The sequence below is a fragment of the Protomyctophum bolini genome (assembly GCF_963924005.1).
Source record: "Protomyctophum bolini genome assembly, chromosome: 16".
Lineage (NCBI taxonomy): Eukaryota > Metazoa > Chordata > Actinopteri > Myctophiformes > Myctophidae > Protomyctophum > Protomyctophum bolini.
This window is the reverse complement of record NC_137877.1, coordinates 7,086,679-7,114,150: the sequence shown is the minus strand read 5'-3', so window position 1 is coordinate 7,114,150 and position 27,472 is coordinate 7,086,679. Positions and strand designations below refer to the sequence as shown.

At 45.7% G+C, this 27,472-nt stretch overlaps 1 protein-coding gene across 1 annotated transcript in view; it reads left to right on the top strand.

Moving 5' to 3' along the window:
• The window catches only part of il1rapl1a (interleukin 1 receptor accessory protein-like 1a), a gene marked incomplete at both ends in the record, with an annotated part of 157,681 nt that overhangs the window by 108,674 nt on the left and 21,535 nt on the right, over positions 1 to 27,472 (top strand). The window contains one exon of the mRNA XM_080785245.1: positions 21,865 to 21,997. Coding sequence (XP_080641371.1) covers positions 21,865 to 21,997 — 133 coding nt within the window. The remainder of the gene's footprint in view (positions 1 to 21,864; positions 21,998 to 27,472) is intronic.

Below are 27,472 nucleotides of genomic sequence, written 5' to 3'. Positions count from 1 at the left end.
GTGAATCTCTCGGTGTCCCACTATTCGATTACGATTACGATTCTATAGGGGGTCACGATTCGATTCAGAATCGATTTTTTCCCCCGATTCAACTCGATTTTCAATCCAAAAACGATGGATGATTCTCGATTCAATACATAGGATTTCATCACAATCTACTGCAGCCAACTGAAGTGACTATACTTGCAGTAACTTGAAAATGACTGAAGACATGATGTTTACTGTGATTAGGATGAGCTTAGATTTCATATCACAAACATCATGTAGTGATTACTTTATTCGTTTATTTGGTCGGGACAGTGTATATTGATGAACATTACATAAAAAAATGCAGTGTAAATATACCAGATTTAGCAAAACCTGCTAATTTCCATCTGCAGTCCCCAGACATCAAACATCAAACAATACAAACAGGACTGACATACAGGACATAGCATACAAATACCTAGTACTGTACATTTCTAACGTAATAAGACTAGTAAGCATAAGAAATAAGAAAAGATTAAACTATTATTAGGGTATAGGTTTACTCTAATAAACTCTCTAACACAGCATACCGGTACAAAAGAAATACACCTAAAATAATCATGAATGGTTGCAGCTTTGGTTTTCAAGCAACCATTTTTTTAAGATTGTATTTAAAAGAGGAAAATGTAGCACATTCCCTTATATGCAGAGGAAGTCCATTCCATTTTACACAGCCCTGTACTGAGAGGACATTTTGGCCGACTTCACAGTCTCCTCGAGTTGTTGCTCTGGTATTGATTCCCCTATCAGGCTTTCGTTTAATGAATTCACTTAGGGGGGGGGGGGGGGCACAGACCATCTTGTATATGACCCCAACCTGTTTGAATTTTTTTGTCAAAGCTAAAAAAAAGTTGAGCCTCCGGAGGATGTTACAATGATGATATGAGTGTCAAACACCTTGAGCACACCTAGAGCTGTTCTATGGGTTTGAGAGTATAGTCACACCTGTGCAAGACCAGTTTGTGAAACAGTATTCTATCTATCTATTCAATTAAGCAATATTACACGAGAGGGTGTGGGTTAACGTGATTATTGCCACGACAGGGATGCGGTCAGGAACGAGACGGAGTCGAGTTCCGCAAGCATCACTGAAGTGGCAATAATCACGTTAACCCACACCCTCAAGTGTAATATTGCAATTCTACCACAGTTACCCTTAAAACAAAGAAAATCGCTGAAAGATTATTATTTTTTTAATGACAGATGTAGTCACTACGACCACAAATGTCCCAATAAACTAGCTAGCCTAGCCACCGAGTTTGCTAGGGCTTTGGGAGAACAGAGCGGCTGAATTATTTGTTTTGATTAGGTGGTGGTGTGTAGTGGTTTAACCACCGGCTAGAAGGCTGTTTCAACCAATCAAATTGCTTCCTCGAAACGACCTGTGGTAGAATGTGTGATAAGATCATGCAGATTAATTTTTTGTTAATAAAATAAATTTTAAAGATTTTGACGTCAGGCCTAAATGGGTTAATGAGGGGTTTCAGCGGGACGGCGGCATACACACCTGCAGAGTAATGGTGCGTTTACACGGGCAGATGTAAAAAGATTTATTTTTATTTTTATTTATTGACCTTTATTTTTCAGGGGAGAACAGTCATCGAGAGCATATGCTCTCTTTTGCAAGAACGCCCTGAGAAAAGATGCAAAGCTGTACACATAGTGTTATTTGTAGCTGACAGTGCACAGACATTTAGAGGGGCAGGTGCTCAAGTGAAAAAAAGGGCACCTTGTGCAGCGAGTGGAACCGGCCCGGTTGCCTTAATAGTGTGAGATTTATAGATTTTGGGGCATAAATAATATCTTAGAAGCTTTTTTTCATCAAGAATTGATCAATGTCACCATGGTCCACATACTGTACACTGTACAAAAACATTTTATTTTTTTCTCCAAAAGGGCTCATTAGCTGTCCAGAGGACAAGGGGCAGGTGGTGCTCTAGCACCCCCTAGGGTCTATCTGTGCACAACGCCACTGGTAGCTGTTGTAGCTTTTGCAGCAGCTCCAAGCGTTGGATTTGCTCTGTATAGCTTTGTGTCGCTGGCTCCCATTGACGATGAATGGTAGACTGTGTCTTTGCGTCTGGCTGCCTGCATGTGAAAGCAACGTAACATTATATATATCCCTCCCAGTTTCCACTCCCTACTGCTGAGAATGCAGCGACAGAGATCATATTACCCTCCCCTGTCGTGCAGTCTTCCCACGCGTGAAGCCGTGAACATGAACACGGCCAATTGTGTACCCGGCCATGCCGAAAGCGCCGCGGAGGATTCCACATACCCAATTCAGCACAGCTGCAATTACTCACACTGATTCTTTAAAAGGGATGCATAAATATCACCTAGAAAAGGTGTAGCCTGATATTTCTCAGGGCTTAGTTTGTGATGATTTTCAGATTCACATACTGTATAGTTGACATGGTCAACTATCAACAAATGTTTTTTTCTAATTTGTGACTAATTGGGGGAATCCTGTGTACAAGACAGGAGATGAACAGAAACACAGTCAAACAGTGAAAACGTGTTCATTAGAGTTTCCATAATGACAACATGTTTAAATCTGCATTCACACAAGACAATTGCAAGAGTTTGTAAATATAAGCATGACCGAAAGAATAAGGTTGCGAAATGAGTTTTCTTCGACGGGTGGCTGGCATCTCCCTTAGAGATAGGGTGAGAAGTTCAGTCACACGAGAGAGACTCGGAGTAGAAACAGCTGCTCCTTCGCCTGGAAAGGAGCCAGCTGAGGTGGTTCGGGCATCTGGTTAGGATGCCTCTCGGGCGCCTCCCTAGAGAGGTTCTTGACGGACGTCCCACTGGGAGGAGACCCCGGGGCAGACCAAAGCGCAGTTGGAGGAAATACATTGACTCACTGGCTTGGGAATGTCTCGGAATCCCCCAGGAGGAAGTCACTAATGCTGGATTTATGTCTAAGTGTCCTAACTGCTTTGTGCTACTGTAGGTTGGTACAGTATACCTTCATGGTTGCCCCACTGCCCTTGGTGTGTAATGAATGTGTGTGTGTGTGTGTGTGTGTGTGTGTGTGTGTGTGTGTGTGTGTGTGTGTGTGTGTGTGTGTGTGTGTGTGTGTGTGTGTGTGTGTGTGTGTGTGTGTGCGCGTGTGCGTGGGTGACTGTAATGCACATTGTAAAGTGAGAGAAGTCCTATATAAATGCACCATTTACGTCATTGGAATATTTTTAGATGCTCGTCAGATTTTCATCCGCGGAAAACCGGATATAGAGGTCGGGTTCGGCTGCTTATACTAAACTACTTTCCCACCTGTGGAATAATTGCCTTTGGCGATTTGCCTTTGCTATTACAAGCATCTGGTCTCAATTAATCAAACTCATATTTAATTTAAACCCATATTTATCAAACAACCACGGACACTAATAGGCGGCATACATGTCATGTATAATATAACATCTCCTGAAAAGGGAAAAACGCTGAGATAAGATATGCTACAGAGACATTCCTTCCCTATAGCTTTTCATTTACGTTGTCTTCACTTCTTTATACCATTTCAAAAAAAGCGCTAGTCTGTCTGTGTGCATTTCAACGACACAGCATTGTATACAGCATTTGGAGGCCCGGGTCGTTCTGACCACAATGGAAGTTGAAAATGACTCCACCACATGCAGTCTCATTAGTATTATTCCCTGCAGCTGGTTTGAATAGCTTTGAGACCACCTTGTACAGTTGGTCCAGGTGCTGCTGCTGTTGTTGTTGTTGTTGTTGTTGTTGTTTGGTTCACATCATGGAAACGTCTTAGACCTTCTGGTCTTATTAGTACGGGCTCGTGGTTAGCGGGGCTCTGCATGGAGCTGCATGGAGTTAGTCAGGACGGTTGGTATTCTGGTCAGTGGGTCAGTGCCTGTAGCCAAGCATCTCTTGGGTCGTTAAAGTGATGTTCCTCGTCAAGTGCTCAAATCACACCATTTAATTGGCCTCCAGCCCCCTGGACATGAGCCAATTACAGCTCCCTTACTCTGTGTGTGTGTGTGTGTGTGTGTGTGTGTGTGTGTGTGTGTGTGTGTGTGTGTGTGTGTGTGTCTCTCTCTCTCTCTCTCTCTCTCTCTCTCTCTCTCTCTCTCTCTCTCTCTCTCTCTCTCTCTCAGCAGCAGTCTTTTGCTCTTATGCTTCTGCAGTAAAGCTCCCATTTCTCTGTTTCTGTCTCTTCCCTAGTTCCTGCCCTGCACCACTGTCTGACTGCACCTCTCTCTCTCTCTCTCTCTCTCTCTCTCTCTCTCTCTCTCTCTCTCTCTCTCTCTCTCTCTCTCTCTCTCTCTCTCTCTCTCTCTCTCCTCTCTCTCTCTCTCACACACACACACCTTTCTCTTAACTCCTATGTCATTTTCTGGTGATAAATTAACACTAATGCTCCCCCTCTCTAAATATTTGCATGGTCAGAAGAGCAAATCTTTCCGGAGGGCAAATTTGTTCTGCTGCTGCTCCCTGGAGGCAGAGACAGTGCACTGTGACAACACATTAAAAGCCACGCAGAAAGAAGAGACCTCAATGTCAATGTCGGGGGGGGAAAAAATAGTCTTTTTGTTCCCAACCCTGGACGAATGTTTCAAAATGAACCGCCCGCGAACGCGGCGAGCGCATATAGTGAGAGAAGTGGTCTTCTGCACACCGTCGTCGGGTGTGGAAATCAAAGGAGTATAACCCATTCTCATGTTATGCTTTAGCTATTGAAAAATAGCAGATCTACAAGCTCATAGCGCGCCACCGAGTGGCGCGCTACGAGCTTGTAGGTCTGCTATTTTTGAAGAATCGAAGAACGATTGACATTTTTAGAATCTGATCTCAGGTCAGAATGGGTTAATCAGACCAGTGTGTGTCCAGTGGAAACCTCGTATGAATCTGATCTCAGGTCCGAATGGGTTAAAAGAGAGGAGATAGAAAATGCTCCCACGTAGCAAGCAATGGAAAACGGACACAACGGTCCTCTGTATGTGTTCATTTATCCATTTGTGTCTCAGAGAGACTGGAAATGTTATGTTAACATTTTGTACACTCGAGTGAACAAAATGAACACTGGCGATTGCGTGGTCCCAGAGTAGTATCTAGTTTTCATGAATAAAAGGTGTATGATAAAGTAAATATGATGAAATGATAAAATAACTAAAGAAATAAAAAGCAGCCGCGCTTCCCCTGGAAACTGCCTGTGGTTAAGGCAAGTGGGTGCTCAGCTTTGAATATTACTTAACTCATAAAACCCAACTATGAGTGGAAAAAGCGACTATAAATAAAAGATGCAAGACTGGCTCAGATGCAATTTCTCATGCGTTTATTTGGCAAACAGCCTTCGATCTTCAGAGCAGATTGAAAGGTGTTCTGAGAAATTGCACCTGAGCCTCTTCATTCATTCCTTATAATTTTGGAGTGCCACTTTTTCCACGTAGTGGTATTGGAGGTGGTCTCCCTATACTCCTCCTCCTTTGAGACATTTAGGGCTCCATTTTGGTCACCGCTAAACCCCTTATCCCTAAACTTCTTTGCCTTTTTTTTTTTACTATTTTGCAAAACATTTTTGAATAGTTAAAATGGCCAGTCTACAAGCTCACAACGTGTCAATGTAGATTGGCTAGTTGAACTATTCAAAAAGGTTGAAAAGTACAGTAGTACTGCCTCAAACTTGTAGGCGCAATATATCCTCATGGCCAAGCAGAGATTCTGTCTTGGAAGAGTGTTCAAAATGTGGTCTCTCACGCAGGAGACCTGGGTCATTTTCTTCCCACACATGCAGACCAGCTCAGTGGCCTTGTGGTTAGAGTGTCCGCCCTGAAACTGGGAGGTCGGGGTTCGATCCCCGGCCGGGTCATAATACCAAAGACTGTAAAAAATGGGACCCAATGCCTCCCTGCTTGACACTCAGCATCAAAGGGTTGGATTGGGGGGTCAAATCTACTAATCAAATGATTCCTGAGCGCGGCACGGCTGCAGCTCACCGCTCCTTGGCTGCGGCTCACCGCTCCAAGAGATATGGGTCAAATGCGGAGAACAAATTTCACTGCGGTATAACGTGTGTGACAAATCGTATGACTTTGATGTGGAATATGTGTGCGGTTAGGATGACAGGGAGAAATGAGGCACCGCTACTTGTTGCCTCTGTTGAACCTTAACAGCTGTTATTGCTGTGGGTGGCGGGGTGGTGTTGGTGGGGCGTATATTCTTTCTACGTCCGAGCATAGACATGGTAACGCCCCGTCTGCCTCTGATTGGCCTATACCGACACTGCCCGTCTTGCCTGTCCTCCGAGATGCAAGGCTATACTCCGTGGTGGGAAATAATACAAGAGTACAAGAGAATGGCAACACGCGACAGTATAATTTGTAATTTTTGTAGAAGAGGCAAACTAATATTGTTTGTGCCGTTTGCTTTGATTGAATAATTGATTGAACACGTAGGCCTATGTACTATGATTTGATTTGAGTTGGTGTGGTATAACATTTATTCAGCTCATCAGTTGGTCGTCGCTTAAACCCATTTTGACCTGGGATCAGATTCTAAAAATGTCTTCTATACATTCTGACAGTTTTCTGATGTTTGTTTGTTTGTTTCTATGTTCAGTGGTTCTTTGATTTTTCACCGAGTGGCGTGCTATGAGCTTGTAGGTCTGCTATGTTTCAATAGCTACAGTAAAGCATAACATAATGCTAACACCAAAAGGGGTTCCGGCCCAAAATGGGTTAATCCTCCACAATGGCTTTGATGCCATAATGTCTCTGTCTCTCTCTCTCTCTCTCTCTCTCTCTCGCTGTCTCTCTCTCTCTCTCTCCATCCACGGCCATGGACAGAGCTCCTATTATGTCATCAAACAAGGGGGACTATTAGAGGAGGAAGAGAGGGGGGGGGGGGGGGGGGAGATGAAAGCCAGAGAAAACTACCTGTTCCACAAAAGCTAGAATTATTTAAAAAAAAAATATATATATATATATACCGGTAATTAAAGTCTTACATTACCCTGGCTGATCATCAAGGGCCCACGAAACAAACGGGGCGGCAGAGAGAGAGAGAGAGAGAGAGAGAGAGAGAGAGAGACAGAGAGAGAGAGAGAGAGAGAGAGAGAGAGAGAGAGGAGAAGCAGGATTCTCCTGTATAAAAAGCTCTCTGGCTTCTAATGGTAATTAAGGGCTCCGTCTCTGGAGAGGGGATGTTATTATAGAACAGAGGGGAGGTAATGGAGGGCGGGGGTGGGGGGTGGAAAGGGGGTAATGCCTGTCTTATACTGTACGTTGTTACAGTATATATACGCATGCCAGTGTCGTGCGTCCCAAAAGAGCCGATCTACAAGCTCACAAGGCATTGAGCGGCACAACACCCTTGTGAGCTTGTAGATCTTGTGGGGTCTTTTTTTCCCCGGAGTGAGACACCGGCGCCTATAACGGTCCGGAAGTATAAACCAGGCTTATTATAAGCTTGTGTTCATTGGCCTCCTTATTTCCTTGCACAGCCAAGCCCCGCCCAATCTATTCACCACCCATGGCTTATAGAGTAATGTCTTGCAGAAAACAGCGAGTTGAGAAAACAGGCTTGAAAGGTTCAACTTCTGTGGTCTCTAACATTACACCTAGCTACATGTTTGGTGCATTTATTTCATATTTACATGTCGATTTCAGCTCTGACATTTGTTTCAGACATGCTCGCTGTTCAGACCACACTGTATAACCCCGGCCGACACCACCTCCACCTCCACACCACCCTCCAGAGTTCCCCCCAACCCAACCTAGCTGCACTTCTTCTCCGCAATGCAGAGTAAGAGTATAATCAGTTGAGTTCACTCTGCCTTCACGGTTCCAACCTTAACTCTGCTGTGGTGCTGCAAAAAAAAGGAAAAGAAACACATGGGCGCGCGCACGCACGCACACACGCACGCACGCACGCACGCACGCACGCACGCACGCACGCATACAGACCTACCTATATGGTCGATGTTCTCAGGTTTTTCTTTTTCCTTTTTTGTTTTGTTTTGTATATAGTCACTGGAGAAACTGTGAAATTCTGTTTACACTATAGTATGCCTATACAGTGTCTCCCAGGCTCTCTCTCTCTCTCTCTCTCTCGCTCTCTCTCTCTCTCTGTATCTCTCTCCCAGTCTATCACTCATATCTCTCTATCTCTCTCTACTTTTAGTCACTCTAATTTGGCTTTTGATTGGCGTGTCTCTGCTGGCAGACATCCAGACAGGCCTTAATGTGGGTAGAGCCGCACCTTTCCTTTTTTTTTAGGTCTAGCGGTATATATATATTTTTTTTTTTTTCCTCACGGAACCTGCAGAACGGCTCCAACCCCGGTACGGTACGGTACGGGCACAGCAAGTTGTTGTCATGGTAACCTATACCAGGGGCTACAGAGTGGATGCAGACGGATGGCACTTTTCCCAGGGCGTTCCCCCCTCCTCCCTCCTCCCCCCTCCCCCCTCCCCCCCTCCCTCCCCCCTCCCCAACTGAGCCAACATACAATCGTCGCTGTCAGGCAGAAATATCTCCATGTTTCTGCTTCATGGGTTTTCTTTTGCCCTATGCTTAAACTTTGTCATACTAGTATACACTATCAAAGATAATGTTGTTAATTGCTATTTTGAAGGTATACAGCAATGTCCGTGTTCACCTATGTGACGTTAATGTGTGTGTTAATGTGACTATGAGCACCAGTATGACTATGAGTACCAGTAGGGGGCGCTGTCGTGCCAGAAACAGAAACAGAGAGAGAGAGAGAGAGAGAGAGAGAGATAGTGCTGCACTGTTGCCCGGAGAGGGGAGTTGCACCACTCAGTTCACACGGGTGTGATTTTTTTTTAAAGTAAGAGTTAAATTGGTTACGTGTCTGTGTGGTGTCTATAAATGTTCAACCCTGCATGAGAAGTCTTAGTTATAAGAGCTTGTGACTTCAATAATAATCACATCAAATCCATTGCATCATGTCCTTAAAAGTAGTCGTTTTGGACATACAATGTTTCCACCCCACAACCGATGAACACACACGCACCACAGTCCACCCCAATCCCACTAACCCCCCATAGTCCTCCCCATGACGCCACTAACCCCCCCCCCATAGTCCTCCCCATGACGCCACTAACCCCCCCCCCATAGTCCTCCCCTAAAGCCACTAACCTCCCAACAGCCCCTTCCCCGGAGGCATCTTCCCCGGCATTGAGACTGAGGTGAGCCGAGCTCAGGGAACAGGGATCAGGTATTTTTAGTGTGACCGGGAATGGAATGACATTTTTTTTCAAGGGAACCTTCTCCGTTACACACTTTTAGACTCTGCACTCTGACTCTTATATATATACAGTATACGCCACTGTCATTTCTGTACTCCTTCATTATTATTTTCATCTCCCTTACTATTCCTCCTCCACTCTGACTCCCCCCCCCCCCCCCCCCCCCCCCCTCCTCCTCCTCCAACTCTATGTCCGTTTCTCTCGTCACTGGAGTGTGTTGTGTGTGTGTTGTGTGTGTGTTGTGTGGTGCATTTACATAGCTCCTTTATCCAAGGATGCTTTACATAGATTGTGCATTTCATTCACCCATTCACACACACATTCATACACCGATGGGGTTAAGAAACCATGCAAGGCACCAACCAGCACATCAGGAGCAATTAGGGGTTTAGTGTCTCTTGCTCAAGGACACTTCGACACTAACTCTGGGGGAGCCCGGGTTTACTTTATTTGTTTATTTGGACAGGACAATACATATTAATGGACGTCCCATGGACGTAAATACACCGGATATATAGCACAATTTTCATCTGCAGTTTCATCACAGGAAACACAAAACGGAAAAACAAGACAGTCAAACAGTGGAAACATTTACATAACATAGGGAACACAGCATGAGAAAAAAGAAATACACCTAAAATAATCATGAATAGTTGCAGCTTTGGTTTTCAAGCAACCATATATTTTTTCAGATTGTACTTAAAAGAGGGACATGTAGGACAATCCCTTATTTATACGCAGAGGAAGGCCTTTCAATTTCAGTTTGAACACAAGTGTGATTCTTTAAATGCACAGAGGGATGGAGCTCCTGTTGTCTTCAAATATACACGCAGGCATACAAAGGTATACGCACACACGCACGCACGCACGCACATAAAGGCACAGATACATACACACGACAGGACACAGGCATATAATATAGTATGGGTGGTGCACACACACATTCACTTCAATTGAAAGTCATTGAAGAATGCTTTATAATGTTACCATAAATGAAGACTTCCCAACCATTGGTCTCCCTCCTACAATAATAGCCCATTCTGACCGGGAACCCGTTTTGGTGTTAGCATCATGTTGTGCTTTAGCTATTGAAAAATAGCAGATCTACAAGCTCATAGCGCGCCACCGAGTGGCGCGCTACGAGCTTGTAGGTCTGCTATTTTTGAAAAATCGAAGAGCGACTGACATTTTTAGAATCTGATCTCAGGTCAGAATGGGTTCATCAGACCCAGTGTGTGTCCAGTGGAAACCTTGTATGAATCTGATCTCAGGTCAGAATGGGATAGAGACGCATAATGGCAGACGGGTGTGAGTGTGAGAAAAGAAAAGCATTACTCACCGAGTCTCTCAGCGACGCATGGGGGGGGGGGGCGTGATTGACAGGGTTCCGTTTGGAGGACTCCTGCCGAGATCGCCGCAGGACACCTTTTTGTCTTTCACTCTCTGCACGAGTTCTGTGTTTCACTCACTGCAGCTGTTAGAAAAAGAAGAAAGAAAAGCCAAAACCTGGAATATCTTAAAAACCAGTGGTTCTCAAAGTGGGGTCTGCACATGGTGAGGAGGACCCCCCCACGGGTCCTTGAGGGAGTTCCAAGGGGTCCCTCTCCTAGCAACATAATATAGCTTAAACATCTGTTTCACCACTTTAACCCATTTAGGCCTGACGTCGAAATTAAAAAAAAAAAGTCAATATTTCATGTCAAAGACCCCAAAAACTATATGTAATTGGCCCCTCCGCCCCCCCCCCATCTGAAAATATGTTGTTCCAGGGACCTCCCCAGAAGCAAAGATTTGAGTTAAAATCGTTCACTCTGTAACTATATATTTTTTTACACAAATATTCTCTTCTGGGTGTTCGTCAGTGGCACAACATATTTTCAGCTGCGGGGTCCTTTTGGCGGTCCTTGACATGACAACGTTCGGGAACCCCTATGATCTGAAATGATATACATAGGGCGACTGTGGCTCAGGAGGTAGAGCAGGTCGTCCAATGATCCCTGGGTCGGCGGTTCGAATCCCGGCTCCTCCTGTCCACATGTCGAAGTGTCCTTGGGCAAGACACTGAACCCCACATTGCCTCCAATGAGTCGGTCGGTGTGAGCTCGCCACCATTGTGTGTGAATGTGGGAAGTGTGGACGCTGCATGGCGTCAACTGTTCGCCGCTTCACCTCCCAATGTATGAATGAATGAACCACTGTAATGTAAAGTGCTTTGAGCACTTGGAAAAGCGCTATAAAAATGCAATTCATTACATTCACATAGTGTAATGCTTATGTGTTATAGCCAGTATGACTGCACTTCCAAGTGCTGACGTCCATTTTGTATCATCACCATGCGGTACAAATATCACACTGGAAGGGACGGCGAATAGCTGTGGTCACATCATGGTCACAGAGAGAGTTAGAGAGAGAGAGGCTATGGTCACACAGAGAGAGAGAGAGAAGCTTCCACATAGATTGATAGGATGGATAGTGAGAAGATGACAGTGTTTGAGGCTGAAGTGGTGGATCATCAGGACAAGGACTTTGTACTTTGCAGAAACAGTGTGTGTGCTGTCTACTCCAGAGCGGTAGTATGTGTCATGAAACATCAAACGCGTGCTGCGCGCTGCGGCTATATGACTTATTCAGAAAAGCAACGGCGGTTTGTTTGCTTATTCTACAAATAAAACATGGCCGCGGTGCCTGTCGACGACGCAAACAAATTCACACAAGTCAAACTACAGTATATCCTTCCCGACTATGTCATATTATAGCATGTATATACCGTGTATATATGAAGTCGCTGCTCAGATTTCACGCACATGTCTTAATATATCCGATGGCTCGTCGAGTCGTCGTTATGCCTCATGCAGTTTGGTTTGATTGTTCCATCTTCTGCTCTTTTGCTGAATTTCCGAAACTATTGTGCTATAGAGTATATTCTCTGCGTACGTTTTGCATTCCTCTGGTTTGGAAGTATATACGCTCTCCTCCTCTGTGGAGCCTAATTATCCCTAATTATCCTGAATGAAGTGGCTTCAGCTAAACACGCAGCACCGATGCACACAATATTTCTACAACACCATTTAGGGGGCTGGCTGGCGGTGGCTCAGTGGTTAGAGTGGCCGGATGGATGGGGGTCTACTTGACATGAGAAAGGTTGAGCACCAACTGACACAGAAACATAGGGTTTTTCAGAATACTGTTTAGAGTTTAGAAGGCATTTTGTAAATGGGTTAAATTGAGACATTTAGACCCAGGTATAAGTAGTAAGTAGGCGTATTGTCTGTGCTCTCTCTCTCTCTCATGTGAGAGAGAGAGCACAGGTTCCCATACTATACGGCATAGGACAAAAACCCTATACAGACTGCAGCTTTCATCTGAGTCCAAAAAATGTGAGGATTTTTATACCGTCTCCCCCTGCATGCAGCCTTCACCCATGTCTCCAGTCTATCCCTCGTGCAGCCGTCATCTCTCAGCTGAATGGCGTCAAAATTGAATCATTACAGCTCCATGCAGCTCCGAGTGCTGAGATGAGACTTATTATCAGTTGTGTCCTCTGCCAAGGACTGCTTGTGTCAAGCAGGGCCTGTATAGCAGTGACTATACAATACCGCCAATGGCTGCTCTGTGAGAAATATATAGAGGCGGATCCTCAGAGGAGGAAAAAGAAGTCTTCTCTCCCGTCAAAGGCTCATACTTTTAGGTGATCACCTTATCACCTTCACCTTCATAATGAGCCGAGGCCATCATACTCGCGGTGATGTCCTTCAAGCATTGACACCACCTGAAATTCTATACAAATACCTTCTAAATCCTGACAGTTTTCTGATAAACTAATAAAGTTTCTGTGTCAAAAACTGGAGTATGTATGAACCAAGTTGAGGCTCTATGACCAACTTCCTGCCGGGAGGGAGGCGCGGGCGGGGGGGGGGGGGGGGAGGGGGCAGAGGCAGGGTGTCAATCATTCCGAAGATTACATGGATTTGTTCCCCCACACCCACACATATAGCATGCATGCCAACACACACACACACACACACGCGCGCGTGCATGCGTGCACGCTTTTGCACGCACACGCCAACATGCCATCGCTTAATCATCATGCTCTCGTGCACACTCGAGCGGCAGAGGAACATCTTTCATGCCATTAAATCCTGCCACGTAGCTGTAAATGGCACATTTATTCTCAGGGTTTTAAAAAGGTTACAGTGGTATAGACTTGATTTGGCTTTGGGGGTTTGTTTTGTTGGGAGAACAATGGTCCGCAACAGACTGTCTGAAACCTCACTTGAATGATTATGGCTATTATTTGGTTCCCATGCAAAGTGGGGTCTGGGGGGGGGGGGGACGGACGGACCCCCAGGGGTCCTTGAGGGAGTTCCAGCTAAATGAAAGTTAGGAACCAAATTACCCCTTATGGGTCTGTAACTCTGAGAGTGGTGTGCAAATGGAACCAAATTCCATGTGTATACACTTGTTAAATTAACGTTCATTTTACAATGTTTTGGGGCTCCCACTTCCCAGAGATAGAAATGCCATTAAATGGTGGTACGTCATATACGTAGACTAACTGTGAGTTCTTGGAATTAAACGGGTTGAGAATCACTGCTAGAGCCGTACAAATCTTCTCTTTTCAAATGGGGGTCTGCGGGGGCTAATTATAGTGTCAATTTGGGGGTCCTTGACATGAAAAGGTTTTGGGAACCAGTGGTGTAGGTGTGCTGTTCCTGCCAAACGTCTATGCTGAACTTCAGCTCAACTCATGGTGAAGATTTGTAGAAGTTAGAAAGGAAAAGCATCACATTTAATTGTTGCACAGAGAAGGAGTGCAGGGTGCACTCTCTGTGCTGCTTCTTCTAACACAAATGATGTTTGCAAGCCCACACAGCTGATTACTATCCAGTGCAATCATCTAGCGGACTGACCTCATGCTTCCTTCTATGCATGAGGAGTCCAAGCTGCTTTTCACCTGACACATTATTCCGACCAGTTCCTTTCCCCTCCGTCAGGCTAGCCTGGTTAATAAACCAGACTAATATCGCACGGACCGCGGGATATTAGTCTGGGGAGGCTCAGCTTGGATTTCATTTCCAGGGCGGCGGGTTGAAACATTTTCTCTTTGACGCAATTGGTCAGAGCTACTGTCAGTCAAAGGTCTCAAGCATTGAAAGTCACTGTACCAAAGCCCGCCCATATTGCATACCGTGTCCCGATTGGCCGCCCCATTTCTCTGGTGTAGGAAATGGGCGTACAATTGAGCCTCTCCAGACCGTAATCCGCCGGCAGGCAATTTTCTTTTTGCCAACGGCAACCATCAGGCGCCCCGGCTGGCCAGGGGGGAGGCAGTTTTAGAGACCAGGATTACTGCATGTTTTCGTGAGGGTATACCTAAACCCTAGGGCACACGGGGAGAACATGCAAACTCCACACAGAAAGGCCCTTTATATAAGATTTATAATTCTAATAAATAATAAACACAACATATATAAATAACCATATAACATAACCTGTAACCACGTGGCATCCTCCTAGCGTATATAATATCGCTGCAGATTATGCATGCCTGGCTGTGGCGGGCGAGGGGGGAAGCCATTCATCACAGCTCTTTTATATAGGCATTGTATGTATATGTCAATATCCATAGATAATGATGGAATGCCCCGTGTTGAGAGCACAGCTGCTGCTCGTTTCACGTTAACCCAGTTTGGGCGGGAACCCCTTTTGGTGTTTTAAGCATTATGTCATACTTTATAGCTATTGAAAAATAGCAGATCTACAAGCTCATAGTGCGGCACTCGGTGCCGCGCTACGAGCTTGTAGGTCTGCTATTTTTGAAAAAATCGTGAAAATGTGGCACCATATTCTTTCAGAGCGAACATTTTTAACTCAAAGGTTATAGCTTCTGGGAGGTGTCCCTGCATGGAACAACATATTTTCAGATGGGGGTCGGTGGCCAAATATGTATAATTGTTGGGGTCCTTGACTGATATAGAAACATGCGTTTTTCAGCAAACTGTCATGTCCGAAGACATTTTGTAGAATCTTGTGTCAGTCCTAAATGTGTTAAAGGGGGGCAGGTAAAGATATAAACGAGCCTATGTGTGCCGTAACACTTTGCTGTGTGAGTGCTTGTCATGTTTCTTCCTGATTGTCGCGTGGCCACGTGACGGCATGCTCTTTTAAAGCCTCCCGCCAGCCCAAGGTCATAGTTTAACTTTGCCCCTATGTTTCCCTCCCTCTCTCTCTCTCTCTCTCTTCCCATAATAGCTTTAGCTTGTAATTTATTGCATTGTTCTAATGAAATGGACCTGCTGGGCCTTTAAGTGTCTGTGTTTTAACATGCATGCATATTTCTTCCGTGAAGAAGCCCATGGTTATCAAGGTTTGAGACCATGCCACGCACGCACGCACACACACACACGCACACACACACACACGCACACGCACACGCACACGCACACGCACATATTTATTGGCATACCTGCCCACTTGTTTCAGTAGATATGTGCACTGGCTTTTCTCATTTGAAACATTATTCATTTAGAATTAATTTAGATTTCCCTCTTTCAGACAAATGAAGCAAAGACAAAGGGGCTATTCTTGTATTTATAAGTCACCACGGGTAGCGTGGTGGGTTCTGATAATAATCACGTTGCTATGCAATGTGACAATGCATGGGAGAGAGCCGAGGGATTTCCAGACAGAGCGCAGTTCCTTTTTTCTGTAACTCTCGATATGGCGTGGGAGTTTATTCACCTCATTGTTAATAGCTTTCTGACCATCTGTTCCAAACTTCAACCAGCTTGTCCGTATATCCCCCGTCCTCCTCCTGCTGCAGATACAGTGTCTGTGACTCTACAATTTACAATTTACAATTTAGGCATTTAGCAGACGCTCTTAATCCAGAGCGACTTACATTAAGCAAGAACAAAAAAGCATGGGAATACATCACATAAAAACATTTATCATGAAACATGTGTAAGCTAAGAAAGTAACAGTGGAATATCTATAATGAAACTATACATATAAGCTATACATCTATACTACTATGCTATACATATGTACTATGACGTGCTATGACAATAGCACATACAATGCACTTATGCTGTCTACATAACATGCTATAAGTCTGTATCAAATGCTATCTAAGTCTACAGAATTGCTATCTAAGGGGGTGGGGTAAGTGCTATGGGCCATGATGGAGTCTGAAAAGGTGGGTTTTCAGACTACGGCGGAAGATTGGGAGTGATGCTGCAGTTCTGACTGCAATGGGAAGTGCATTCCACAGTTTTGGAGCCAGAAGGGAGAAGAGTTTGGGACGTGTGGAGCGTTGTCCCGGCGTTTTTAGTGAGGGTACTTCCAGCTTCCCTGCGTTGGCTGATCTGAGTGAGCGGGAGGGTTTGTAGGGTTCGATCATACTTGCAAGATATGGGGGAGCCATACCTTTGGTTGCTTTGAATGCCAGCATCAGAGTTTTGTATTCTGTGCGGGCAGCGACCGGGAGCCAGTGGAGGGAACGGAGCAGGGGGGAGACATGTGAGAATTTTGGCTGGTTGAAGACCAAGCGAGCTGCGGTGTGTAGCAGCACACTCTGTGTGTAGCTTAGCATCTTTGTGTCTTTCGCATCTGCCCGTGTGGCATAACATTGTGCCCTCCCACCACTGCACCAACTTACTTGTCCAGGTGCTAATTTGAGAACTAGCCCAAATTAATAATGTGCCCCCCTGCTGCGACAATTTAAAATTTAAACTTCTATGACAGTGCTGAAATAATGAAGTGACATTAATCCGGTACAGTGTGTCAGTCAGCCCTTCGGTCGCCCGTCGCCTTATTAAGGTGTCTTACTGGTCTTGTACTTTGCTGGCTTTAGCTAATGAAGGAGTCACGCCTGTCTTAATGCGAAAAGACAAAAAGAAAGAATGATATATCTGCATGCAGGGGCTGTGTGTCCGAGCTGTACATTTCCGTTTCAACAGCCTTTTACCAGCTGTAGTTTGGGTTTTATCGGTTGGTTGCTGACCTCTTCACCCTCTCAACTTGTCTCAAGTACAGTAAAGTGTGCAGGGTGAGTTCTACAGTAGTTACTGTACAACGTGAACATGCACACGCAGCCTCTCTGTCCTGAATTGATCTGCACAAGGTTTTTGGACGAGTCAGGGGGAAAAGCCTGCTGTTTGAAGCTGCTGTGGACTTATTGTAATGAATAAAACATGATTTTGTACAAACTCTATGTGTGGTATAGGGTATATGTTAAAGGCCAATTCCGGACAAGCAGGTTTTTTTTTCTCTTCGTTGTGGCGATCTGCAACAACAGAGCGGAGAAGGAACTCTCGCGCTGCGCAGCTGTAATGCATTGGGCCTCAATTTCCCTTAAAACAATATAAGTATAGCACATCTGCATGTTGGCTGGAGGCTCTCCCTATATACTCTTCCATTGAGAAATGTAGACCCATGACCAGCTGCCCTGCCTGAAGCTCATAGCGAGCGTGCGTGTGTGCGTGCGCTGCTGATGATCTGGCAGTGATAACTGTGATGGTTGAGGCACACCGGCGGTGGTACCAGGTATACATGCAGTGATGGTTGAGGCACACCGGCGGTGGTACCAGGTATACATGCAGTGATGGTTGTGGCTCAGTAGTAATAGCTTGGGCCTGGGCCAGCCTGCATGGGCTCCCATAGCTCACTGTCCGCCTGTCTCTGTACTCTGCTCTGGACTGCATGGTGGAAGGTGAGAGCCTCGTATATAGGAGAGCACAGCTGCCTGTTGGATTAGAGGAAGTCGGCGGGAGGCCGTCGGCACTCGGCGGGTTTATCTGTGATTTCCCCGGGAGCACAGTGGAGACTTCCTCTCGGCGAGGGAGGGGGGGGGGGGGGGGGGGGGGCAGCCGGCATGAGCGTGAAATTCCCAGATTGAAAGTCATCTCTGGGATACGGCATGCAGCGGCAGTGGGGAGCATGAGGAACCACCAGAAGAAACTGTGGAAGCTTGCCATGTTTTTGTGCACATACATACATACTGTACATACACAGACACAAATGTGCACCTGTGTATAGCTGCTTATAATGTCTGTACTCAGTTTGAGCATTAGGCAATCCAGCGAGACCCTATAGCTATTTGTGTCTGTATCTCTATATCTCTGTGTACAGTACATTGTGTGTGTGTGTGTGTGTGTGTGTGTGTGTGTGTGTGTGTGTGTGTGTGTGTGTGTGTGTCTGTGTGTGTGTGTGTGTCTGTGTGCGCGTGGTATACGCATGTATGAGCTGACAGTACACATAGGTCCTGGTTTGCTATAGGTATATATACAGCTTGTACTTGTAGCCTTTGTAGAGCCTGCCTCTGAACAAATACCAAGCTGAGAGTGGCTGTTGAACTTTGGAAATGTCAGCCACTGCTCTTCACAGACCCCGCTATCAGCTCATTCCACGGTGTCCTCCCAGCCCTCCAATGCCTGCCACAGCGAAAAGTTTCTTTGTGCCGTGGCTGACCTACCTAAATCTTTTGAAGTTGTGTGTCTGGCTTGTGTGGGTCGGGTTAGGGAGGAGGAGGATACGTGTCCTCAGCTGGAGTCTCGAGTACACAGGCCGAATTTAAAACATAACCTTGCCAGATTTTTCATCTCGGTCTCTGTCTCCCCGCTGCGTGACATTGTTCCAAGGTCGAGGGATTTTTTGGGAATGTGTCCCCCTTGAAGTGATTAGTGTGGGCGAGCGAGGGTTAAGCAAGAGCACTGGTTCTTAACTTAGAGTCCAGGCAGGGACACCCAGGGGGGGGGGGGGTCTTTGAGGGTCCAAATGTAGCCTTAGAGTTACATTAACATGAGGACGTTACAGTGTAGAATGGGGTCCCAGAGGATAAATATCATATATATCAAATGGGGGTCTGTGCCCTAATGGAGCCGGTGAGCCGCCCCTCGTCCGGAATGGTTGAGAAATGACAGAGTTACTGTGTGGGGGTCCCCAGGGGTTCGCTCTACTGTACTCTACTGTACTGTCACTGTACTGTACTGTAACACCCCAAATTATCATATATACAACAGTTAATATATGTGTGTGTGTTAGGCTGCGCAACAGGGACACTTGGTTGTGAAAACCAACCAAGCGCTATTTTCGTGCTCGGACACAGCCCAGGTACAACCCAGGTACCCAGGCAGGGACACACATAGCTCTCTATAGGAGTGGTTGAAGAGCCTACAGCACTATTGCAGCATCCCACCTGAAGCAGAGTCCAATGCACTGACTGGGCTGTCATGCTGAAGCCATGGAGCTATCCATGGTGCTGGAACAGTCTTAGTAGCCTTGGCTAAAGGGATATTTCGCTTTCACAAATTTCAAAAGTAATTTTATCGTCTACTCAGGCTTATGTGAACACAACAGACAGTTTTTTAAGTTACTTGATTGTAAAAAAAAAAAAAAAAAAAAGTAAGAAAAAAAAGTAGTAAGAAAAATAAGCCATGACAAGCAACCTAAAAAGGTTTTTGATGGTCGTTTTGATGTTTTAGTCTCCTCTGGCCTTCTCCTGGAGGACATTATTTTCCAAAAGAATTATTACAAGATAAATAAAACCCCTAAACGATAAATCACGGCCCCCTCACGTACAGTATAAGAAGGACAATATGCAGTGAAGTCACCAGGAAAACAGGACGGGTGTTTTCCATGAATCTATCATTGCTCAAACGGTGTTTGAAGTTATAATGGGTTTGTATAGGTTGGCGGCGGGGGGGCAGCTAAAGTGAATGTCAAAGATCTAAATAAATACTGAATCAAGCAATTCAAAAACTGTCTGGGCTGTTCAAATAAGACCTGAGTAGACGATAACGTTTTTGTGAAAGTGAAATATCCCGTTAAGAATAAGGCAAAATATTCACCCCAGAAAAGACTGCCATTCGCCTCACACTCCTCCTTACATGCAACCCCTGCTGTGAGACAAGCCTTTCCCCCCCGACCCCCTTTAAGCTTCTGTCCCGGTCCTTCAAATCTGCACGTCTGGCCCTCAGCCAGACACTGCACACACACACACACACACACACACACACACACACGGCCCTCTGGAGGGGAGTGTCCTTCATCACAGAGTGTGTGTAGTACAGTCTGATGATAGTACTGTTTACATGCTGCTGGGGTTGATCCATTGTGAGACAGTGCAGGCGTGTGATTGCTGCACTCAGTCTCAGTGCCCTTTGAGAACGATACTTATACAAAGTAAACTATATCTACTGTATGTACAGCACACTGTGTGCGTGTTTTTGTACGTGTACATATAATTACGGCAATTACTGCTTTGAAAAGGCCATGCATGGGAGATGAGAGTTTTTTTTCTTCTTCTAATAGGCCCATCTCTAATTGGCTTACACAAGGTCTTAAATGTACGTGTACGTGGTCACTTGGCAAAAGCATTAGCATTCATCTTTCCGTCTGGGCCCTGCATCAAGGATTTTGAATTAGAAACGGTAATTCATTTGAAAAAAATGTAAATTGTGTCTACACAGGTTTTGATTGTCAGATACTCAGGCGTACTCTGCAGGCACTGGGCCGTATAGATAAACTGCACCGTGAATTCTTATTACGGGGTTTGAAACGTTGCTGTCTTATACACGCTTATCAATTATTATCTTCTTCTGCTTTAAATGACGTGGAATAAATCTGATAAGAAACCATAGCACGTGGAACAGAAGACAAGCAGCCTCACGTGAAACGGTCAGCTCTTATGTCACCTGCTGCTGCTGCTGCTGTTCAATCCTGACCTTCCTATAGTTGTAAAAGGAAAAACAAACATTAAAGTATAAGCGTTCCCTCCATTGCCTCTCGCTCCAACTCTTCTACCCATTCATGGACACTGATGATTCTCCAGGGGAGTTTGTAAGGAAGCTCTTGGGTGCCCCCCTGTGTTCAGTCCCAGTTTATTTACATCGGGGAACCTGTGTGTGTGTTTTGTTTGTATGTACAAATGTATGTGCGTGGGTGGCGTCATTGTGTATACATGCGTGCATGCAATTTCTTACACTCTCCAGAGTTAAATTAATTATTAATTATGTGTTCGACGACCACAGAATCCAGAATAAGTGTTAAACATACTGTACGTGCAGGTCACTACTATATCTGCTATACCAACTGTATATGATTCAGAGTGTTGATGCTGTATACTAGTGTCTCAAGGCATTTAACCCATTTAGGCCTGACTTCGAAATGATAAAAATGTCTTCTAAATCCTGACGGTTTTCTGACATACCTATATGTTTCTATGTCAGTGGTGCTCAATATTTCACGTCAAGGACCCCAGAAACTATATGTAATTGGCCGCGATCTTTCAAAAATCGCAGACCTACAAGCTCGTAGCACGGCACCGAGTGCCGCACTACGAGCTTGTAGATCTGCTATTTTTCTATAGTTAAAGTCTTAAAAGGGGTTTCCCCGTCCAGAATGGGATAAACATATAAGGCATCGACATGACGTAATGCCTTGTGCCACAGCAGCGCACACACACACACACACACACACACACACACACACACACACACACACACACACACACACACACATACTCAGCAGCAGCAGCTCTGGGACAGAGGCTATATGGAGAGTGACAGTGTGTCATGTCTGCTGTCCTGTCCTGTCCTCAACAGGAGGTGCCCTCAACCTGACGTGCCGGGCGTTCTTCGGATACAGCGGAGACGTGAGCCCGCTCATCTACTGGATGAAGGGGGACAAGTTCATCGAGGACCTGGACGAAGAGAGGGTACAGGAGGGCGACATCAAGTAAGATATTATCAGCCTGCATGATATGAACATGCTATAATGACTCAGGACGGACTACAGACATACAGTACATACAGTACATACTACATACAGTACATATTACATACTACATACTACAGGATGTGTATACCAACATCACGATGTGTCATTGTCCATTCACAAAGAGAGAGAGATAAAATTGTCTTGTTATTAGGCTCTATTTTTGAGGGGAGCTAGCCCCTCCTATATACAGGTTTAATTAGTTAGCGCCACCAGGAGGCCGACTTTTTGCTAATAGTCCCCCAGATTTGTCCAAAAATCCCGCAAATCGTAACACATATCTCTAAAGTCATGTGTTCAAGCCGGATCTGTCCGATATTTCAGATTCCATCCTAATTGGCTAACATTGGGCTTTCAAAGTTTGCAGGACTATGGCCCGTTTTGAACAAAAAAGCCTCAAATAATGAACGCAGCGTGCGGTTTACGTGAAATCTTTCACGCACTTTCCTACTAGGCTGAGGAATATATCCCACCCTTTTGGCCTGTTATAGCGCCACCGACACAGGTGGGTTTTTGCAAAACACATTTTCGGAACAAAATGCCTCAAATCATCCAATTTCCGTCAAAGGCATAACAACAACAGGCTCCCTTTTCACATTGGCCTATTATAGCGCCACCAGGAGGCCACAACCTGACCTGCCCTGGTGGAGACCTGGGCACTTTTTCTAGTTGGACATGAATTGTGTTGCTTCGCACGTGTGAGCGTGTAGTTTTGAAACGTGCGTGCGTCCGTGCGTGCGTGCGTGATCATAAGATGCACAACCACCAACCAAGTGCACGCAAGCACACACGTGTACAATGACTTTCAAAATATGTTCTATCATTTGGGAGCCCACAGTAATGGTTGGCACGCTACACCCCCGCAACTCCAGAATGTATAATATAAAGTGCATCCATTAAAACTTTTCATTTTTTTAAATTATTTTACCTTTATTTAACCAGTAAAAACACTCAGTGAGACTGAGTCTCTTTTTCAAGTGGGAACTGGCCAAGAGGCAGAAACATAATTACACTTCTATGCTGCATCGTACATGTCAAATTTACACAACAGCCACATAATACAGCCATGACATGGAAACCTCAAGAAACCTATACAAACTTTGTATAGGTTTCTTGAGGTACAATACAACAAATCTCCAACAATGGTACACCAACAGTGACCGGGCGCAAGAAACACACAATGTACATTTTAAACAGGAAAAACTTAATATATGAGGCATATATTATGCCAAGGCTATAGTATGCATCCGAACATGTGCAAACATGTTGCACTGTACATATAAGATGATCCTTTTGAAACTTCTCAAAGGAACTTTTCAAGGCCAATTGTAGTCTGAACTGCAGGTCATTCCAAACTGCTTTATAAATGAGAGTGTATGAATAGCATAGCCATCTTGTGACGCTATCCTTTTGTATGGGAATATTCAGAGTGTCTTACTCGCCACCGTCCTCCTCTCTCTCTCTCTCTCTCTCTCTCTCTCTCTCTCTCAGTGCAATAACAAAACGAGCGAGTTGATATATAAAGTGAATATTTTCTCATGCCCAATAAAGCTCCATTGAGGCCTGGGCCATGGCTCAGCGGTCCAGGCACCTTGGCTCGTAATCCAGTCTGGCAGTGTGCCGCTGGTTCAACTCCCGATCCCGACGGCCTTTACTGCATGTCTCCCCCCCCCCCCCCCCATCTCTCTCCCCATTTCCTTTCAGCCTACTGTCTGTCCCTCCATAAAGAAAATATAAAATAAAGGCGAAAGCCAAAAAAAGTAATAAAGCTCCATTGAATTTAATATTTCAAGATATGTTTGAGTGGAATGAGGAGTTTTTTATTGAAGGTGCAGGAGGGCCGTATTAAAATAAATACATATCACCACCGTTCTCTCCCCCCCACCACCCCCCCCCCTCTCTCTCTCTCTCTCTCTCTCTCTCTCTCAGCAATGTGTAGGCAAACACCTGTCACACACAGTCACACACACGCATGCTCTAGTGATAACAATCGACTCTAACAACAACACGTTTTGTGCGCACTCTTAAGTGGTCGCGTGACCAAAAAAATGCACGTTATCTTTATGCGTACGCCCAGTCGTGTATTACCTTTGTGTTCCCATTGTGAGATGGTGGGAAAGTACACGATGTGTCTATGCATTGATGTGCTGCGCAGACATCAAAGCATGCACGCACGTGCGCACGCTGTCACACTGTCTGTCTCTGTCTCTCTCTCTCTCTCTCTCTCTGTCTGGGCCGTATATAAGACATTTAAAACAACAGTTCCATTTCCATGTTTCTCTCTCTGTCTCTCTCTCTCTCCCCTTCCCTACGGGGTGTGTGTAGCACATTTAAACGAGTGCATTCTCTCTAGTCCGTCTGCATGTTCCCCCATTAGGAGGCCTGCCTAGTGCCGGGCCGCTGTTTGGAGAGAGACTGCTAGCTCTGGGGAGACAGCGCTGTCAGATGGTTAACAACCGCCATCTTTCAGAGCGCCGCCGCCGCGCCCGCTCGCTATCGGCCTCACCGCAGCCAGCATGCAGATGGGGGGGGGGGGGGGCATGGCGCCTGGCGGAGGAGAGGGTGGGGTGGGGTGGTCTAGGGTGGAAGTGTTGTTTTTGTCAGCTAATTTTAGTTCTCTCTTGAATAGTTTTCATTTGGTCTCAGTCACATTTTAGTCACCTGGAGTGTTTTAGTGTTTAGTTTTAGTCGACTAAATGTCATGAGATTTTAGTCAACGAAAATCTACAGTTGATTTAGTCGACTAAAATGTATTCTCGTGGCCCTTGATGTTGTCGTATAATGACTGATTTTAGACTCGCTGAAAATAGCCGATCTACAATCTCACAACGCGACGCGTTGAGCTTGTAAATCTGCTATTTTCAGCATGCAACCAAGTGCAAAATGACTCCTAACATTCTAGTCTATAGTTTTTATTTGTCGACGAAATTGTCAGTATATATTTAGTCTTACTTTTAGTCATCATATAGCTTATAGTTTTCATGTCGTTTCCATTTAGTTGTCGTCAGTGAAAAAAGGTAGTCGACGGACATTTTTAGTCGTAGTATTAGTCGACGAAAACAACACTGGGGGGGGGGGGGGGGGGCTAAGGGGGGAGCCCAACAGGAGGAGAGGGTGTGGGGGGGGGGGGGTGTGGGAGAGGGTGGGGGCATGGAGGAGGAGGAGGGTGCAGATCCGCATATAGAGCAGTGGTTTTCGAACCCTTTTCACGTCAAGGCCCACGGACAGAGGACTACCATTCCATTTGAGCCACGGACAGAGGACTACCATTCGATTTGAGCCACGGACAGAGGACTACCATTCGATTTGAGCCACGGACAGAGGACTACCATTCCATTTGAGCCACGGACAGAGGACTACCATTCCATTTGAGCCACGGACAGAGGACTACCATTCGATTTGAGCCACGGACAGAGGACTACCATTCCATTTGAGCCACGGACAGAGGACTACCATTCCATTTGAGCCACGGACAGAGGACTACCATTCCATTTGAGCCACGGACAGAGGACTACCATTCCATTTGAGCCACGGACAGAGGACTACCATTCCATTTGAGCCACGGACAGAGGACTACCATTCGATTTGAGCCACGGACAGAGGACTACCATTCCATTTGAGCCACGGACAGAGGACTACCATTCCATTTGAGCCACGGACAGAGGACTACCATTCCATTTGAGCCACGGACAGAGGACTACCATTCCATTTGAGCCACGGACAGAGGACTACCATTCCATTTGAGCCACGGACAGAGGACTACCATTCCATTTGAGCCACGGACAGAGGACTACCATTCGATTTGAGCCACGGACAGAGGACTGCCATTCGATTTGAGCCACGGACAGAGGACTGCCATTCGATTTGAGCCACGGACAGAGGACTACCATTCGATTTGAGCCACGGACAGAGGACTGCCATTCGATTTGAGCCACGGACAGAGGACTACCATTCGATTTGAGCCACGGACAGAGGACTACCATTCGATTTGAGCCACGGACAGAGGACTACCATTCGATTTGAGCCACGGACAGAGGACTACCATTCGATTTGAGCCACGGACAGAGGACTACCATTCGATTTGAGCCACGGACAGAGGACTACCATTCGATTTGAGCCACGGACAGAGGACTACCATTCGATTTGAGCCACGGACAGAGGACTACCATTCGATTTGAGCCACGGACAGAGGACTGCCATTCGATTTGAGCCACGGACAGAGGACTACCATTCGATTTGAGCCACGGACAGAGGACTGCCATTCGATTTGAGCCACGGACAGAGAGGACTACCATTCCATTTGAGCCACGGACAGAGGACTACCATTCGATTTGAGCCACGGACAGAGGACTGCCATTCGATTTGAGCCACGGACAGAGGACTACCATTCGATTTGAGCCACGGACAGAGAGGACTACCATTCGATTTTTGACCCAAAACGAAAGAATATCTTGTTCTCACCGGATAACATTTCGTCCCCATGCTCTATTGATGTGGTATAGCATTAGGAGAGATAACAGGCAAAACGTTGATCAAAATGACAATTCTCCTACTTTCTCTAATTGTGTATAGACTGTAAATGAAGTAATGCACATGATCAACTCTTGAGGACACATCTGCGATATCGCAACTTTGGCGCGTGCGTGTATAATATACAACTCAAACAAGGCTTGCTTTAACCACCACACAACACATAACACTCTCTCAGTTAATCGCTTTGCCCTCTCGCTCGTTCATTCCATCGCCCCCCTGACACTAAATGCCAGGATTCCCCCCACTCATCAAGCTGAGGGTGGTGGTGAAGGGGGGGGGGAGTCATCTGTTCAATAATTCATAGCGATATTTCATGCCAAGCGGATCAATAATGTATTTGATCATGCATTCTTTATTGTCTATGGCTATGCCATTACCCCGAGGCCCTGCTCTGATCTCGCCGATGCCTCTTTTGCTTTACTCCCGGCGTGAAGACAGAGAGAGAGAGAGAGAGAGAGAGGGATGGGACAGTGCAACGAGAAAGTTGGAGACATAAAAAGAGAGAGGGGAGATATACCGAACGTGAAACAAATCTCTGCTCTTCTCGTCAAGGCCCTGCAGCAGCCGAAGCTTTCGCCCCGTTCCGATCCGATGATGCACCACATGCATGTGTTACCCAAAGTTTACCTCTGTGGAGTTCACGCCGGGCACCCACCCACACACACACCCACACACACACACACACACACACACACACACACACACAGTCTTAGATTGCTTTTGCTTTATAACTAATGCATCAGCACTAGCAGCAGCACAACTCAAGCCCACTATGGCCCTGCAGAGAAGAGCACTCATACCTTATGGGAGCTCAGAATCTATATGCAGCCTTTCTATATACTTACACAACTCTGAGCTCCATATTGATTCAGAGGAGTTAATTTCTACGGAAACTCGGGGCCC